Source organism: Sander lucioperca, chromosome 3 (assembly GCF_008315115.2).
Source record: "Sander lucioperca isolate FBNREF2018 chromosome 3, SLUC_FBN_1.2, whole genome shotgun sequence".
Taxonomy (NCBI): domain Eukaryota; kingdom Metazoa; phylum Chordata; class Actinopteri; order Perciformes; family Percidae; genus Sander; species Sander lucioperca.
The window spans coordinates 37,140,892-37,155,891 of NC_050175.1; the positions used below are offsets into that span (position 1 = coordinate 37,140,892).

Sequence of the window (15,000 nt, forward strand, 5' to 3'; positions counted from 1 at the left end):
ATGTGCACAGCAGCAGTGAGATCACAAAACTGTGGAGAATTCAGATGTCAGTTTAATTTAAAGGTGACCTATCATGCTCATTTTCAGGGTTGTATTTTGTGTCTCTACTGGAACATGTTTACATGCTTTAATATTATAAAAAAAAAAAAAAAACCTGTACACCTGTATTCCTATATACCTGTATTCACACTCTGTCTGAAACGCTCTGTTGAAGCGCCTGTCTCTTTAAGCCCCACCTCCCAAATCAGCTCAGTCTTCCCTGATTTGTCAGCGTCATTGTTGCCAACTTGGTGGCTTTCTCACTAGATTTAGCAACTTCTCAGACCCTCTTAGTGACTGTATTTCTAAAAGCGACTAGCAACAAACTTAGCGACTTAAGACCATCAGGGAAAAAGCGAGATATAGTATATTGTAATTAATTCCCATGCATGCTGCCACTAAGATTTATGCGTTGGCAACAGTGGTCCGTGTTACATAGTCTTCTGTGCTCTCGCCGTCTTTGTACCGTATCCGTCATTGTGTTAGTGGACTGACTGTAACGGAGTATAACAGCACATAACGTTCAAATCACCACTGTAGGATTCTTAACCAAAAACTACACAATCGGACATGTTCCAGCAGGAACGTGATCCGAAATTGGGGAGAAATTAACATCAGCAGCTAAAATTACAGCTTTCCATATCATTAATGTTAGCATTTAGCTGCATGTAACGTGTCTGGCGCAGATGACCACGAAATGATGTTAATTTTGAGCTGAGAGAAAAAAAAAACTATTGGATGTGTTCAGAACAGTCGGAAATCTAAAAGTTTTCGCTCACAGTGATTTCTTTTAAATAGGTTTACCTCATTAGTTGAAGCTTTGGCTACTAGGGCTGGGTACTGCCAATGATTTCCCGAATCAATTTGATTCCAAAGGTCCCAATTCGATTACATTTTTGATTCCAGCATAATGAGGACAATTTCAGTTACAATACCAATTTTGCTTGGATACAAAAGAAAAGGCAAGTTCATTGAGTACCCAGCAATACCCCCGCCAAGTGTAAAGTAGATCGGATGAACTGTTCTCGAGATATTTGAAAGACAACAGAAACACACACACAGTTAGATATTGTTTTAACTGTTTAACTGATTGTATTAATCGGTCAAAGTTGTTATTGCCGGTTAATGTTTAAACGGTTAATCATTAACATCCCTACTAAGTTTAATATGAACATCCAACATTGTAAAATGATATATGACAGAAAATAATGGGCATTAATATGTACCCTTTAAGTGCTGCAATGTATTTGCTGATATGAAAGCAAGCTTTATATAACCTGATAAGTACTAGATAGTTTGTTGGAAGCATAATGTATTTAAAGCATGAATCCAGAACATGAACAGACAAGAACTTGAAGTGAAATACACTCTCAAAATAACAGTCCTTTAGAGTCTAAATGTGCTTAAAAATGATAGAGTATGTTGTCAAGTGTAACCATTTTAAACACATAATTACTGAAAGAAAGTGTCTGACTGCTCTCTTCCTGGTCCATTAGAAAGCTGTCGATGGAAGTGTGGATTTATGACTCTTGGTTAACATCATCCCGTCATTATCTTCTTTGCCCACAGACGTGGACTCATCTGGTGCCAAATCAGCTTTGGCCCAACTCTCCTCTGACTCAGCGGCTATTTCCTCGCCTCTCTCCTCCTTCCACAGCCGCTCGTACTCCTGCTTCAGCTCCTGATACGAGCGGGAGAAGGTGTGGAAGATGGACGTGGCAGGGAACGCCATGATGAGGATGCCACTCAGGATGCTGGTGAGCGCGACTATCTGTCCGGGGATGCTGCGAGGCACCATGTCGCCGTATCCCACCGTGGTCATAGAGATGATGGCCCACCAGTAGGAGGCCGGGATGCTGCTGAAGCTGTGCTGCGGGTGCGTGGCGGCAAACGGCGCCAGCTCGCTCTCTGCTAGATGGACCAGAGGTGAGAAGAGGGTCACAGCAACGCAAACGAACAGCAACAGCAGGCCGAACTCCCTAATGCTGCGCTGCATGGTCAGTCCTAACGTCTGCAGGCCCAGAGAGTGGCGAGCCAGCCGCATCACGTACAGGATCCGCAACGCCCGCAGCAGGCGCAGGATCAGACTGAGTTTGTCCAGATAGCCTCTGCCAGCACCCATGATGACGTCCTCTTGCGACTCATCCCTGATATCGAAGACCAGAGAAACGTAGTACGGCAGGATGGCAATAGCGTCGATGATGTTGAGGGGGCCGCGGGCGAAGGCCATCTTGCTCTGAGCGTTGACGAATCGCAGTATGAACTCCAAAGTGAACCACGCCACACAGATGGACTCCACCACGAACATGCTCTGACACTTCTGGGAGCACTCGCCCTGCAGACACAGAGACGGACTGTGACGAGAAGACACTGGGCAACTTTAAAACCAATTCCACAAATACAGATCAGGTTAGTCGTCATGGTTAGCACTAATCAGCCTGAACTTGAGGCCTCAGTTTTATTTTTTTTTGAAAGCATTACATCTGTAGGCATGGCACATTTTTTAGAAATGTGTTAGTTGCAAATTAGTCTGTATCTACAACAATTCATTTAGGGGATTGCTCCAGTGCCGCCGGGAGATCCGCTGGATGTCCGTCACCTTCCTCTTTCTTTGTGTTGGCGTTCTAACCTCCGGTGGATTTCTGAGGACTATGGTTAACTGCTCCTCAGATCTCTGCAGGGTAAATCCAGACAGCTAGCTATGCAAGTCTAGCTGTCCAATCTGAGTTTTCTGTTGCACGACTAAAACTACTTTTGAACGTACACACGTTCCACCAAAACAAGTTCCTTCCCGAGGCTATTTTGCAGAGGCACCGTGGCTCGCTTAGCACCACCCAAGACGATTGTGATTGGTTTAAAGAAATACAAATAAACCAGAGCACATTTTTCTCCCATCCCAGAATGCTGTGTGGATTCGCCAGACCCTCCTCTGCAGCACTGTGGAGGAAGGTCTGGCAATGTGAGACTAGTTGCAAATTAGTGCTGCAAAAATACTTATTTAAAAAACCTATATATCTGCACCGATTTTAACCATTCTTCTTAAATCTGTTTCTTGCAATAGTTCACTGGAGTACCCTTTAAATAAAAATATCACTATTGTTTTTCATTTAAATACATTAGGCTGTATAGCTGATGTGCCTTGAGAAAAACATATTTTGGTTGAAGCAAGTCAAGTCAAGTCAATTTATTTATAGAGCACCTTTAAAACCAACCTAGGCTGAACAAAGTGCTGTACAAAGTTATATTATGTTAAAAAACAAAGGAAGACAATAAAAATATAGACAGCACAAAGTAAGACACTAAAAAAAACTTCTGGAAACAACTACACAGCACTTAAATTGATTTGAGTTCATCTACAAGCTAATGCAACATGTCTTAGGCACTGAATGTTAAAAATGTAGTTGCAATGTGGATGATCAGTCATTAAAGTCGGGCAGGGAGGGAAATCAATTTCCATTTCAGTGTGGCTTTGAAAGCCGAGTGAATGATGGCAGCGAACAAGAAAACAAGACCTTCTAATGAGGAACAATCATCACAAATACTATAGAGACAAAGTTAAAATTGCATCCTTGAAAAATGCTTTTCTAACCGCACATAATGAGCCTCTTTATGTTTACAGACAAGAAAAGGCTGAAGAGCATTTTTCATTTAGTGCTCAAATCAATGCTTTTAATCTAGAGTTCTGCTACCAGAGGAAATACAACTCCAAGAGGTAAGTGAATTATTTGTGGAAGAAGTAATATTCAGGAAATGAGGGTGAACTTCATATATACATTCTGCCTTCCAACATGATAGCTTACTACATTAGCTTGAAAGGTGAACATATTACGTCTGTAATAGCATCGCTTACGAGATTCTTGTGTTCTTCTGTCTTTAAAGCCATGTTCTTACACCGAGCTATATTAGAGAACATCTATCCACAGCCAGGTCGCTCAGATCTACAAGTCAAGGGTTATAAATCTCTCGAATAGTCTCCCTGTAAATATAAGAAGAGCAGAGTCCCTTGACTCATTTAAAAAGGTGTCCCATTTGAGTTGCATTTTACATTGATATGCATGAACATCTGTACGACTGTGAGTGTTGTATTTAGGCATGTATTTTAAATCTTTTCTTGTGATTTTCTTATTGCTTAGTTGTGCTGTTGTTGTTGTAAAGCACTTTGGCACAAACCTGGTTTGTGGTTTTTAAAGCACTCTATAAATTAATTTGACCTCGACTTTGAAAACTTTAGATGTCTGCCAGACTCCGAACTACTGTAAAAACAAAACTGGTTTCCAGCAATTAAAAGGAATTATGGCATTGCTTTAGAAACACATCTCCAGATGTTTGTTCATTCCAACTCTCATCAATCACGAAACGTGAAAAATAATTTAGTTTGTCTCAGCTTCTGAACTGAACTCGTCCATGCTTTGATTTTCTCGTGTCTTGATTAGTTCGACTGGCTGCACACACATCAGGGAGAAATCAATTCACCGTCTCCGAAGATTAGGAACCTAATCACAAGGCTGTTAACACTAGTTATACAATCAATTTTACAATCTGTCTGCTTCTGTTAACTCAAACAAGAAGGAGAAATCCATATTTTAACAGGCACACAACAGGCTCACCCCACACAAACAGACTGTAGTTTTTGTTTTGTTGTGTATTTCTGTCTGCTGCAAAGCTGAACTTCATTTAGACTTGTGCACTGTACTGGAAATGTTACTTGAAGCGACATAGTGAGGTTGCCATTGTGACTTTTATGTAACTGACTTATTCAAACATGCAACCAACATGTTTAAACATACATTTGATTTTGGCCACTTGGGGGCAACGCAACAACCTGTAAATACAACTTAAAGGATATTACCACCTTATAATGACAATATGATGGACGTTTTTATCAAACAGTTGCCTATTTACACATCTAGCCGACACAGAGCAACGTTATCATTGATTTGTAGTTGCATTTCCATTTACTCTCCTTTTAGCTTTTAGTTTCCACCAACTTCTGAGAAAAATATCTGACTCTTTTCTTTTGCAGATAGCAGCTGTCTGCTTCTGAAAATAACACTGATTAAAGTAGTTGGAGTGAATAAAAACTGTAAAGTTACAGGCAGGACAATGAAAACAACGAGCTGAAAGACACTCCGTAGAGCTGAGGGGCCGTGCTGAGTTCCTCACTACCAATCCCTCTTTAACAACGTTAGTTGATCCATTGTTAATTTAGATTAACGCAGCTTAAAGATTTGATCATTACACTTATTTTCTTAAGAAAATATAATCAGCACATAATCTTATGGTTAATTTACCGTCACTAGATGCCTCTGTGATATGACCGTTCCTGTTAACACATTGACAAAATGCTTGATGTGTGTAAAACAGGTTTAACAGGATGTTATGTGGCGGTCAGCTTTTCGCCAGGCTTTATACGCACCCTGGTTTCTTCATCTCTGAGGTCTGGCATGGTGCTGATGCACAGGCTGATGACGGTGACCAGCACCATGACCACCGAGAGGCAGGCGAACATCTTCCCAGCCAAACCCGACTGAGGGTTTTCCACCACTTCTCGCAGTATCCACGCCACTTTGTGATAGCCCTTTTCAGCCTCTGTTTTGCTTTTCTTCAGCATCACCCTCTTCTGCCTCCACTCCTCTTCTTTGCGCTCTCGCTCGGCCACTTCCTCCACGCGGGTCGACATGCGGCGACGGCAACAGCGCTCCATGTGGCCCGGGTCCACGCCCCAGTAGTCAAGCTCATCATGCAGCGACACGGCGCACAGTTCCCGAAGCAGACGCAGTTTCCCCGCAGCCAGGAAGTTGAGGATGACCCTAAAGGCTGTAGGGTTTCGGTCGAAGAAGTACTCCTGGCACGTCTCGTCGTAGTCGTCGCAGAGTCGTGCGATCTCCTCGGGGGTGGTGCAGAAGCGCAGACGTCCCAGACGACTCTGGGGGAACTGCTCTAAGGTGCTCCAGGGGAATCTGTAGCGGTTGCCCCCGACATTGATGAGAACCTGCAGGGTGTGGTCGACCACATACGAGGCCTTGGGGTCACGAAGCAGCTGGGCGCGCTGGAAGTAAACGCCCTTGATGGTCTCAGTCTCCGGGATCTCTGTGAAGAAGCGGTCGAGGCTGCTGTCGTCGCTGCTGATGGAGTAGGTGCTGAAGTCGTGGTTGGCATTGCTGATGATGGGCATGCTGGCTTCAGGATGTGTGACAGGATGGAAAAGGTATTTATATGTCCAGTTCACGGGAGGTTAGGAGGAGGAGCCAACGAGAAGCTGTGACGACACAAAAAAAAAATATAATAAGTCAGTCTTTTTTTACATCAAGTCTTTTAAACTGTGTTTTTTTATTAATTTAAACTGTTTGTGTATGTTTAAAGCCTCATTACAAATCAACATTTCATATGGAGTACCACAAGACACTGTCCTGGGTCTCCTACTTTTCATTATTTACCTGTTACCGGTAGGGGTCATCATTCATGGACTTTAATACATTGATCCAAAATGTGCTCAAGCTAAATCAGAACATCTTGACTATGTTTATATGCACATAATATTCCGGTTTTTGCCCCTCTTCTAAAAAAGACGATATTTCGACTAAGCTGTTTACACAGCTAATGAAAGTGAATATTCAACTAATATTCCCGTTTACATGTAGCCATGCAAAACAAGATTCTCAAAGTTTACCAGCGGCGGCGGACTTGTCGGACCGTGTGAACACAGCGTCCCTCTTTCATTCCTTCGACCAGCTTCTTGAAAAGGTCGGCATAGCAATGTTTGCGCATATCCAAAAAGCTGTTGATATCCAAGTCTTTGATAATGTTTAAAAGTAGCTGTGTTTCTCCTTCTTATCGGGTCTGCAGCCTTGCAAACTGTTGGCTGGTTGGTTTGTTTACAGCAACCATAGCAACGCACAGAGCTGACCATAAGCCTGCGGTGATAACCCTGATTGAGACTCATATTCCGAATGTGCTGTATAAATGTCCAAACAATGCCTCTAAAACCCAAATAATACCGGAATATCCCACATGTCTTAATCGGAAAATGCTTTATTCGGAAAAAGACCTTATTCAGGATATTCAACCGGAATATGTTGTTTACATGACCTGTATCAAATTTAGAATATTGTCATATTTGGAATAATAGTGGAATATTAGTGTGCATGTAAACATACTGCATGTTATCAACCAAAACTTTACTGCACATTTGGGATTTAAAGGTTCACAATAGAAAGAGTAATTGTTGACCTTTTTTGCCGTTTTGACGTTTCTCAGGCGTCTCTTTTATAATGAAGGTCTATGGGGAAAATGTGTTTAGGATGCAGTACTGCAGTTGGCCACTGAGGTAGATTGGCAGCAGTGCTGACTCGCCACATTGATCCAGCTCTATTAAAGCAGCCATATTATGCTCATTTTCAGGTTCATAATTGTATTTTAAGGTTGTACCAGAATAGGTTTACATGGTTTAATTTTCAAAAAACACCATATTTTTGTTGTACTGCACCGCTCTCTCTCTCACTGCTGCAGATCCTCTTTTCAGCTGGTCTCTGTTTTAGCTACAGAATGAGACCTCTTTTCTTCTTCTTCTTCTTCTGTACTATCTTTGATTGCATTGCACATGCCCAGTAGCTCAGATGTAGATCATGTCAGCTAGCTAGCTCCATAGACAGTAAAAGAAAGGCTGTTTCTACAACTTTGGTCAGTTACAAGGCAGGATTAGCTGGGAGACTTCTAAATGAGGGCACACATGGAAGTAGTTCTTTTGTAGATTATGGTGAACTTGTGTGTGTTGTAGCAGTGCTTTGCTATTGAGAACGAGGTAGCATGCTAGCGTTAGCATTAGTGTTAGCATGCTAACACTAACGCTAACTACGAGCTAATGGTTGCGGTTAGCCTGCTCGTTTCGACTTGTGACGTCACAAGCCGTGCCGATTTTGAACAGCTCACCCAGAGACTGAAGGCAGGACACATTCAGAAACTGTATCTCACTCTAAACAGCATGGATTGATTTTTTTCAAAGTTTGTATGTTTGTGGAAGCACCAGAGACACAACATAACACCCCAAATCCCAGAAAAAGTGATTTTTTCATAATATGGGCACTTTAAGGGGCCAATCGCATCGAGAAGCATCGCTAGAAATGCATCGTCAGGGAACCCATTGTTTTCCTATGGTACATCTTGCATACATAACAATTAAAACATTCTCAACTTTTCAGCAGGAGGCACAGATGTCACATGTCAATGTCACACATGGCCCATGCAGCCCATGGTGCAAGATGCTGGCTATACTACTTTACCACTTGCTCATGCTAATCGCTATCTCTTATATTAGCCCGTAAAACTGCTAATTTTGCTGCTCTCTGTCTCTTTAAATTTGTTGTTGTTTTTGTTTTTCCCTTAATCACATACAGTGTTGGGCAAGTTACTTCCAAAATGTAATACATTATAGATTACTAGTTACTGTTATTTGAGAGTAATTAGTTATATTACAATATTACTGTCTCTGAATTGTAATGCGTTACATTACTTTTGCATTACTTTTGAGTTACTTTCACCAAAATAACAGGGGAAGTTTGATTTGGCAGCTAGCTTGTGAATTTCACCACCGGATCAATAAATTCTCCTCTTTATCCACTTTAATACATCATAGATTATTCATATTTTGTATAATTAATATAAATATGCAAAGTAACTAAAGCTATACAAAATAGATAAGTAAAACATATAATAGGCAAGTAGGAGAAAATGAAAATACTCAATTAAAAGTACGGCATTGTTGTAAAATGTTTGTTTATAGCACTTCAATAAGAAATTCATGTTGTTTAGGTTAAAACACTCTAAAGGAAATGTTCAATTATAGTGTGATTAAAACTCACTATTAACATTATTTACAGTACTTGATTTACAGCTGATTTGTGAAAAGGTAGCCTACACAACCTTATTTAACAGTAATTTAGTTTCACTGCGAACCGTCACAGGAAGTGCTTTTATTTTGAAGTATGCTACACGGAAGTTGTCTGTTGTGTAGCCTACTCTTGCTAGCTTACTGAGATGCAACATGTCCGTCAGGCTCAAGTTGTTCACTTTCTTGTTTGTAAAACTGCAACATATTGAACAGTAAATGGTCATAGTAAAAGACAAGCGCTTTTGGTCGTCATTCGAAGCCATTCCACTACAGGCATAGTTACTCTCCACGGCTGATAAAAATGCAATGATATTTACGTGTAGCAAGCCTCAACATTAATTCCCGACATGTTTATATCTGTCAGCCGCTGACGTACCGTCACCTGTTGGGACATACATGCTGTCTGTACCGTCACCTGTTGGGACATACATGCTGTCTGTACCGTCACCTGTTGGGACATACATGCTGTCCGTACCATCACCTGTTGGGACATACATGCTGTCCGTACCGTCACCTGTTGGGACATACATGCTGTCTGTACCGTCACCTGTTGGGACATACATGCTGTCCGTACCGTCTCTGGTTCTGGTTCTGACCACGGGAACAGAAACAGGACAGCTCACTCCAACGCAGCGTAATAACTCCTGAAAATAATATCCATCTCGCAAATGTATCTGTCTCTGCAGTCGGCTTTTTTTTTTCCTGTGAAGAAATGTGTCGCGGTGTTGGTGAATTCTTAAAAAAACCAATGCACCACTAAATGTTGCGTTAAAATGCGTTGTAACTCGCGTTACTGAGATTGTAACGAGTATAATATTACCGAAATTTAATTAGTAATGCGTTATATTACTGCGTTACAGCAAAAAGGAATACATTACTGTAATTGTGTTACTTTTGTAACGCGTTACTCCCAACACTGATCACATATGATCGCCCGCTCCACAGATCCACCACAGAGTCTTGACAGAAGAGGCGTTTTTGAAGCAGCTGCCGGGCCGGTTAGTTGCCTGTGTTACAGACGGCGGAGAGGACGAGCTATAGATACGTCCACATTACATCCCGTGTTCTCTTGTAATTGTTCAATAACAATACAAAACAATTCACTGGGGAAAAAGAAAAGATCTTTGCACCCTGCTTTTAGTCCTGACACCCTTCAGAGCTGACTACACACCAATTCACGCCTCACTTCACGACAACCCTCACACGGCTGCTGAGTGACCTTAAAAACTCTTACCGGCTCGGGTGTGACATTGTGGTGTGAACTGTGAACGAGCCAGAGAGGTTAAAATGTCTGAATATTGAAGAAGCTCCTTTGCCAACTTCTGTTTCGACCTGAGATCCTTACATCCAGTTTTTAATGGTAACTGATCTGCTAACATGAAAAAACACAATGTAAGTGGAAGGTAGTAGCCTTGAGTAGGCCACTAGGTTAATAATAATAGATAATATAATAGAGGAAGATCAGCAATTTTCGCTTTCTTTGTACCTTACGAGACACCGTAGTTTACACTTGGTCTGTGTAGGTCGCCATGTTTGTTTAAAACCGTATGTAAGGTAAGCAGTTTAATCGGTGGCGTCTACTGTAGAAGTGTAAATATGTACATTGATAACCACCCACTCAGCTCATTTGTTCACACGTTGCTTATTTAAAGCTTTAATGCGTAACTTTTTGATATTATTGAACATCCGTTACATTCAAGCCATCGCCAAATTAGTTGCTACAAAGCTAATTAAGACTATCAGCTCCAAAATGAGCTAGGTCTCACACTGGATGAGGTCTGGTGAGAGAAGCTTTACTTAGAATTAACACTACTTGTATTTGTGCACGTAGGAGTCTCATTCAATTCAAAGTGGTCTTCAGACTTCACTATACTAGGACCAGACGGAAAAGACTATTCCCTGATACAGATGAATTCTGCATCAGGTGCTCTCAATCTCCAGCAGACCACACACACACTTTTTTCTCCTGCCCTAAGCTACACTCTTTTTGGACACCATCTCTATAGTCTTTAATATCTCTATATCACCATGCCCCTTGATTAGTATATTTGGTGTGTCTTCTATTATGGGACGGTTTACTAGCTACCAAGCTGATGTTATTGCATTTGCTGCTCTGATAGCCAAGCGTCAAATACTACTACAGTGGAAGTGCCCAAAGCCGCCTAGCACAAATTCCTGGTTAGAAGGAAGGAAGGTTTAAAAATGTCATTTTTACACCTAGAAACACCTACTGTCAGAGGATCCCTGAAGAAATTTCATAAGACCTGGGACCCCTTCCTTTCTTATACAAACCATCTATCCTCAACCATTGGTTGACCCCTCCCCCCTTTTTTCTCTTTCTTTACTCTTTATTTATTTACTTATTTATTGTATTTTACTATCTGTGTACTTACTTATTTTTTAATTACCTACTCAATTTTCACAATCATCATCACAATGAATAGGACACTGGGACGGGCCGAGAGGGAGGGAGGAGGGGGATGGGTGGGTTAGTTAGTTCGATGGAAGATACATGTTTAGTATCTGGTTAAAAGGGGAAGACTAAAGGCTCTTTTACACTTGACGCATCCAAGGTGGCGTGCGCCATTGTGACGTCTAAATTGCGTAATATCCTGCTGGCGCGCCCGATTTATGGCCCGCGAGCAGAGGTTGTGCACGGCTCTTTTTTTTTCAGCGGCGCACGACAAAGCGGAAACGGGAGGCCTGAAGTTCGCCGACAACCGGATGCCAGGACTCTCAGAGTGACTGCAGGTCTCTCTTGTAAACTTACTGGGTTAAGAGGAGTTCTTTTATGGCGAATGAAAGGCCGACGAAGTAGGTCATCGAATCAAATCAAATCAATGCTGCTGCCAGTTCTGCCGTTGATTATCTTTTTCTTCTTCTTCTAGTCCGCAGAAAGAGCAACGTCTGTAGCCTTTGCTCATTAGCGCCACCTCTGTTTAGGAGAAGACTGCAACTAGTGTCGCGAGCACCAGCGCAGGTATAAATAGTCACGGCGATCCCATGACGTCACATTTGCAAGCGCCAGCTGGGCTGCGTCTAGTATTTAAGAGCCTTAAGAGGGAGATGGCGGGGCGGAACGGGTGGGAATTTATGTACGCTGTTTAAAAACAAGAAAAATGTCAAACCTGTTACCCTTGGACATCCCCGATACAGCCTGTAATGCTTTTTGAGGTTTGATCAATAAACATATATTTGAAAAAAATAAATAAAAAGACTATCAGCTCCACACAACTCTCTCTCTTTTGTTTTTGACTGACCTTCCTGTCAACAGCTGTCCATTTTTGTCATTCCCAGTGTTTGTATATTTATTTACATTTAAAGATAAAGATTTGGAAAAATGTCACCTATAATTTGGTGATGAATTGAAATCATCCAGCCTGTACAAACAGTTAAACTCCTCCTCCTAAACCAAATGCTCTTTCACAGTTACCAGCTCTTATGCATGGAGGCCAGGAATTAAAGCCCAGAAAGAGACCCTGCTGTTGAATTTTTCATATGTCATATTTTTTAATGCTGTGGGCGCCACAAAAGAAACTCCATTCACCTCCATTGTATTGGACTGGAGGCAGAAATCTTAGATATAGATTTCTGAAAATGTGGACAAATACAAAAACACTACATGGCCGCTACCACCAGAGATAAGTTTTTGTGAAATATACCTTTTAATTCAATCTGCTAAGTGGATTCATGCACATTTTCTCGGCCTCTATTTTAGTTTAGTTTATTCACACATTATTAAAAAAACAACAAGGCTCGATGCAAACATTGTGCAGCGTAGCGTAGAAACCAAGAAAAGGCTTATAAAGATACTGTTAGGCCTGCTGCTCCTAGGTAGCTTGTCTGTCTCTCCCCTCTCCCTCCCTCTGTCTGTCCTAATTGCAGGAGTGGAGTCTGGAGTGCGGGAGTCAGGGTTCCAGCTGCCTCTCATCTACCACAATCAAACTCTGCTTTATATACCATCATCCCGTCATTCCTCCACTCTGCGTCAGATCATAGTCAAGATGACTTGTTGTTTTTTTATACATAGGCCTATCTATGAATAATTTGAAACATGTTATGTCTGTGTATGTTTCTCAGCAGAGGCGTTTGTCCACAATAAATAAGTTTATTGTCATTGAAATATGTTCAGTGAACCAAAGTCGCCTCCATCAAACGTCAGTTGTCAACAACGCGTCACCAACTGGGAAACTCGGTTAGCAAAATCTGGCCCGAGTTTCCCACCTCTGATTCCCAGAGGAAGGGACGTGAATGATGACGTTTTCACTCGGAAAAACGTTTTTCCGATGTCCATGAACGCACGGTTAGTCTTGCTCCTGACCAACCTTGCTATCTGTTTAGTCATTTGTGTATTTGCCTGTCCTGATCCCTTCTCTTGTGCCTCAGCTGCTTTTGGAACCTGGCTCCTGCTGCCGCTTCACTCCTGCCATCCACCAGACCAGAACCACCACCCCTGGACCCCACCACTAGCCGGCCTACTGTCTTCCTCTGACGGACCCGCTCCTTCTCGGAATCCACCTGACTTGTTCTCCACCCTGGAAACCTGGACTTGCCTTTCCCCCCCCGGAAACCTGGACTGTACGCTTGAGTACTTTGAATAAACCTGTTAATTCACACTCCTGGCTCTGCGTTCTGTCTGCATTTGGGTTCTGTACATCATTCAAACCTAACAGATACCACCCCTCTAAGTAACAAAGTTGCACTGAGCAGCAGTGAAAAGGAGAAAAAGTGAACAAAATGGGATGATTTCCATTAAGATCTTAAAGGTCCAATATGTAATACATTTACTGTAATAAATCCATGAATGACCCAATGCGTCATCAGATATTAAGGAAACATGCTAAGTTAAAATACTATCTTTTATTACGGTAATACAGTATTTTCTCCTTTTGAAATTTCCGGAATTTCTGTTTGTGTTTTGGCCTGTGTGTTCGTGTCATCTGCCCAGTTTGACAGCCAGGCCGGGTTGCCAGATCAATTGCGTGACCAGAGACGTAACAAACCCGGGTAAATATTGGAGATGTATTTGAAAGATGGAGACAGCTTAGAGCCCAAAGGGATGCCAAGTTGGCTAATTTCCCCCTGAACAGGTAGCTAAGCATTAGCTTCAAGCTAATTTATCATGGCTACAAGGGATGGGCATTTTATGTCATTTCAACATTTGTGTACATTGAATTACATAGCTAGAGTACCCGAGTAGGTTACTTGCAAAAACAATAGAGACACAGCCAGTAGATCCCGACTGGTCCTGGCTAACCGTGGCTAACGCCGCCATGCTAACCCTGCTAACTGCTAACGTTACCGGAGGACCAGGCAAGCGGGCCATGGCTGTTTATAACGTGTAGTCTGTTCAACGGCCATAGCCGACAACGGTGAGCTATTTTAAGCCAAGAGAGGGGGGCTGTAAATTGGGACGAGAGGACCATGAGTTTGCAGTGTGTTTAGCGATTATTGTCGTAATTCTAAGCCAATAAAGTGTTTTCAGTCAGGTGGAGAGGATGGCAAGGTAGTGTTATTTTTAGCAGTTCTGTAATTCTAAGCCCAAAAATTGTGTCTGTCAGTTGGGTACAGAGCTCCGCGTGAGCACAGGCTTTTATGACGTTTTGGTGCCTAAACTTAACTGTCGTCGCCCCATGATGCTCACTTTTTGTCGGCTAAACTCAACTGCTATGGCCACTAAAAGGACCACCATCTGGCGGCGCCTTGTGACCAGCCGGCAGTCTCCTGATTTCGTACGAATTGGTGTGCCTAACTTTTGGTAAGATATTGTACGAACCCGTTCATGAGAATGTGTTGCAGTTAGTTAACTATAATGGCGTTACACTATAGTCTGATTATAGGCCGGCGCGTTTGTTTACTGTGAAATGAAATGGCAGTAAAAAGTTTCAGGACAATTAAAACACGAACAAACAGACTCAGAAACAGTTGTTATCCAAAAGCCATATACTGCACTTAACGCTACTTGAGTTTTAAGGATAAATCATGTTTTTTGCAGTGATGTAGTCTACGTGATACGCAGTATACCAACTAAGAAAGCTCCAGGATTTCCATATACCCACTTAAAAATGCCCAAT

The 15,000-nt window shown here is 42.0% G+C and overlaps 1 protein-coding gene across 1 annotated transcript in view; it reads right to left on the minus strand.

The window, feature by feature from the left end:
• Window positions 1-1,409: 1,409 nt before the first annotated feature.
• LOC116067279 (potassium voltage-gated channel subfamily G member 4) overlaps window positions 1,410-15,000 on the minus strand; it is a 14,617-nt gene continuing 1,026 nt past the window's right edge. Inside the window, exons 2-3 of the mRNA XM_031323682.2 lie at window positions 5,456-6,298; window positions 1,410-2,374 (exon numbers count right to left, since the gene is read on the minus strand). Coding sequence (XP_031179542.1) covers window positions 1,532-2,374; window positions 5,456-6,214 — 1,602 coding nt within the window. The 5' untranslated portion in view covers window positions 6,215-6,298 and the 3' untranslated portion in view covers window positions 1,410-1,531. The remainder of the gene's footprint in view (window positions 2,375-5,455; window positions 6,299-15,000) is intronic.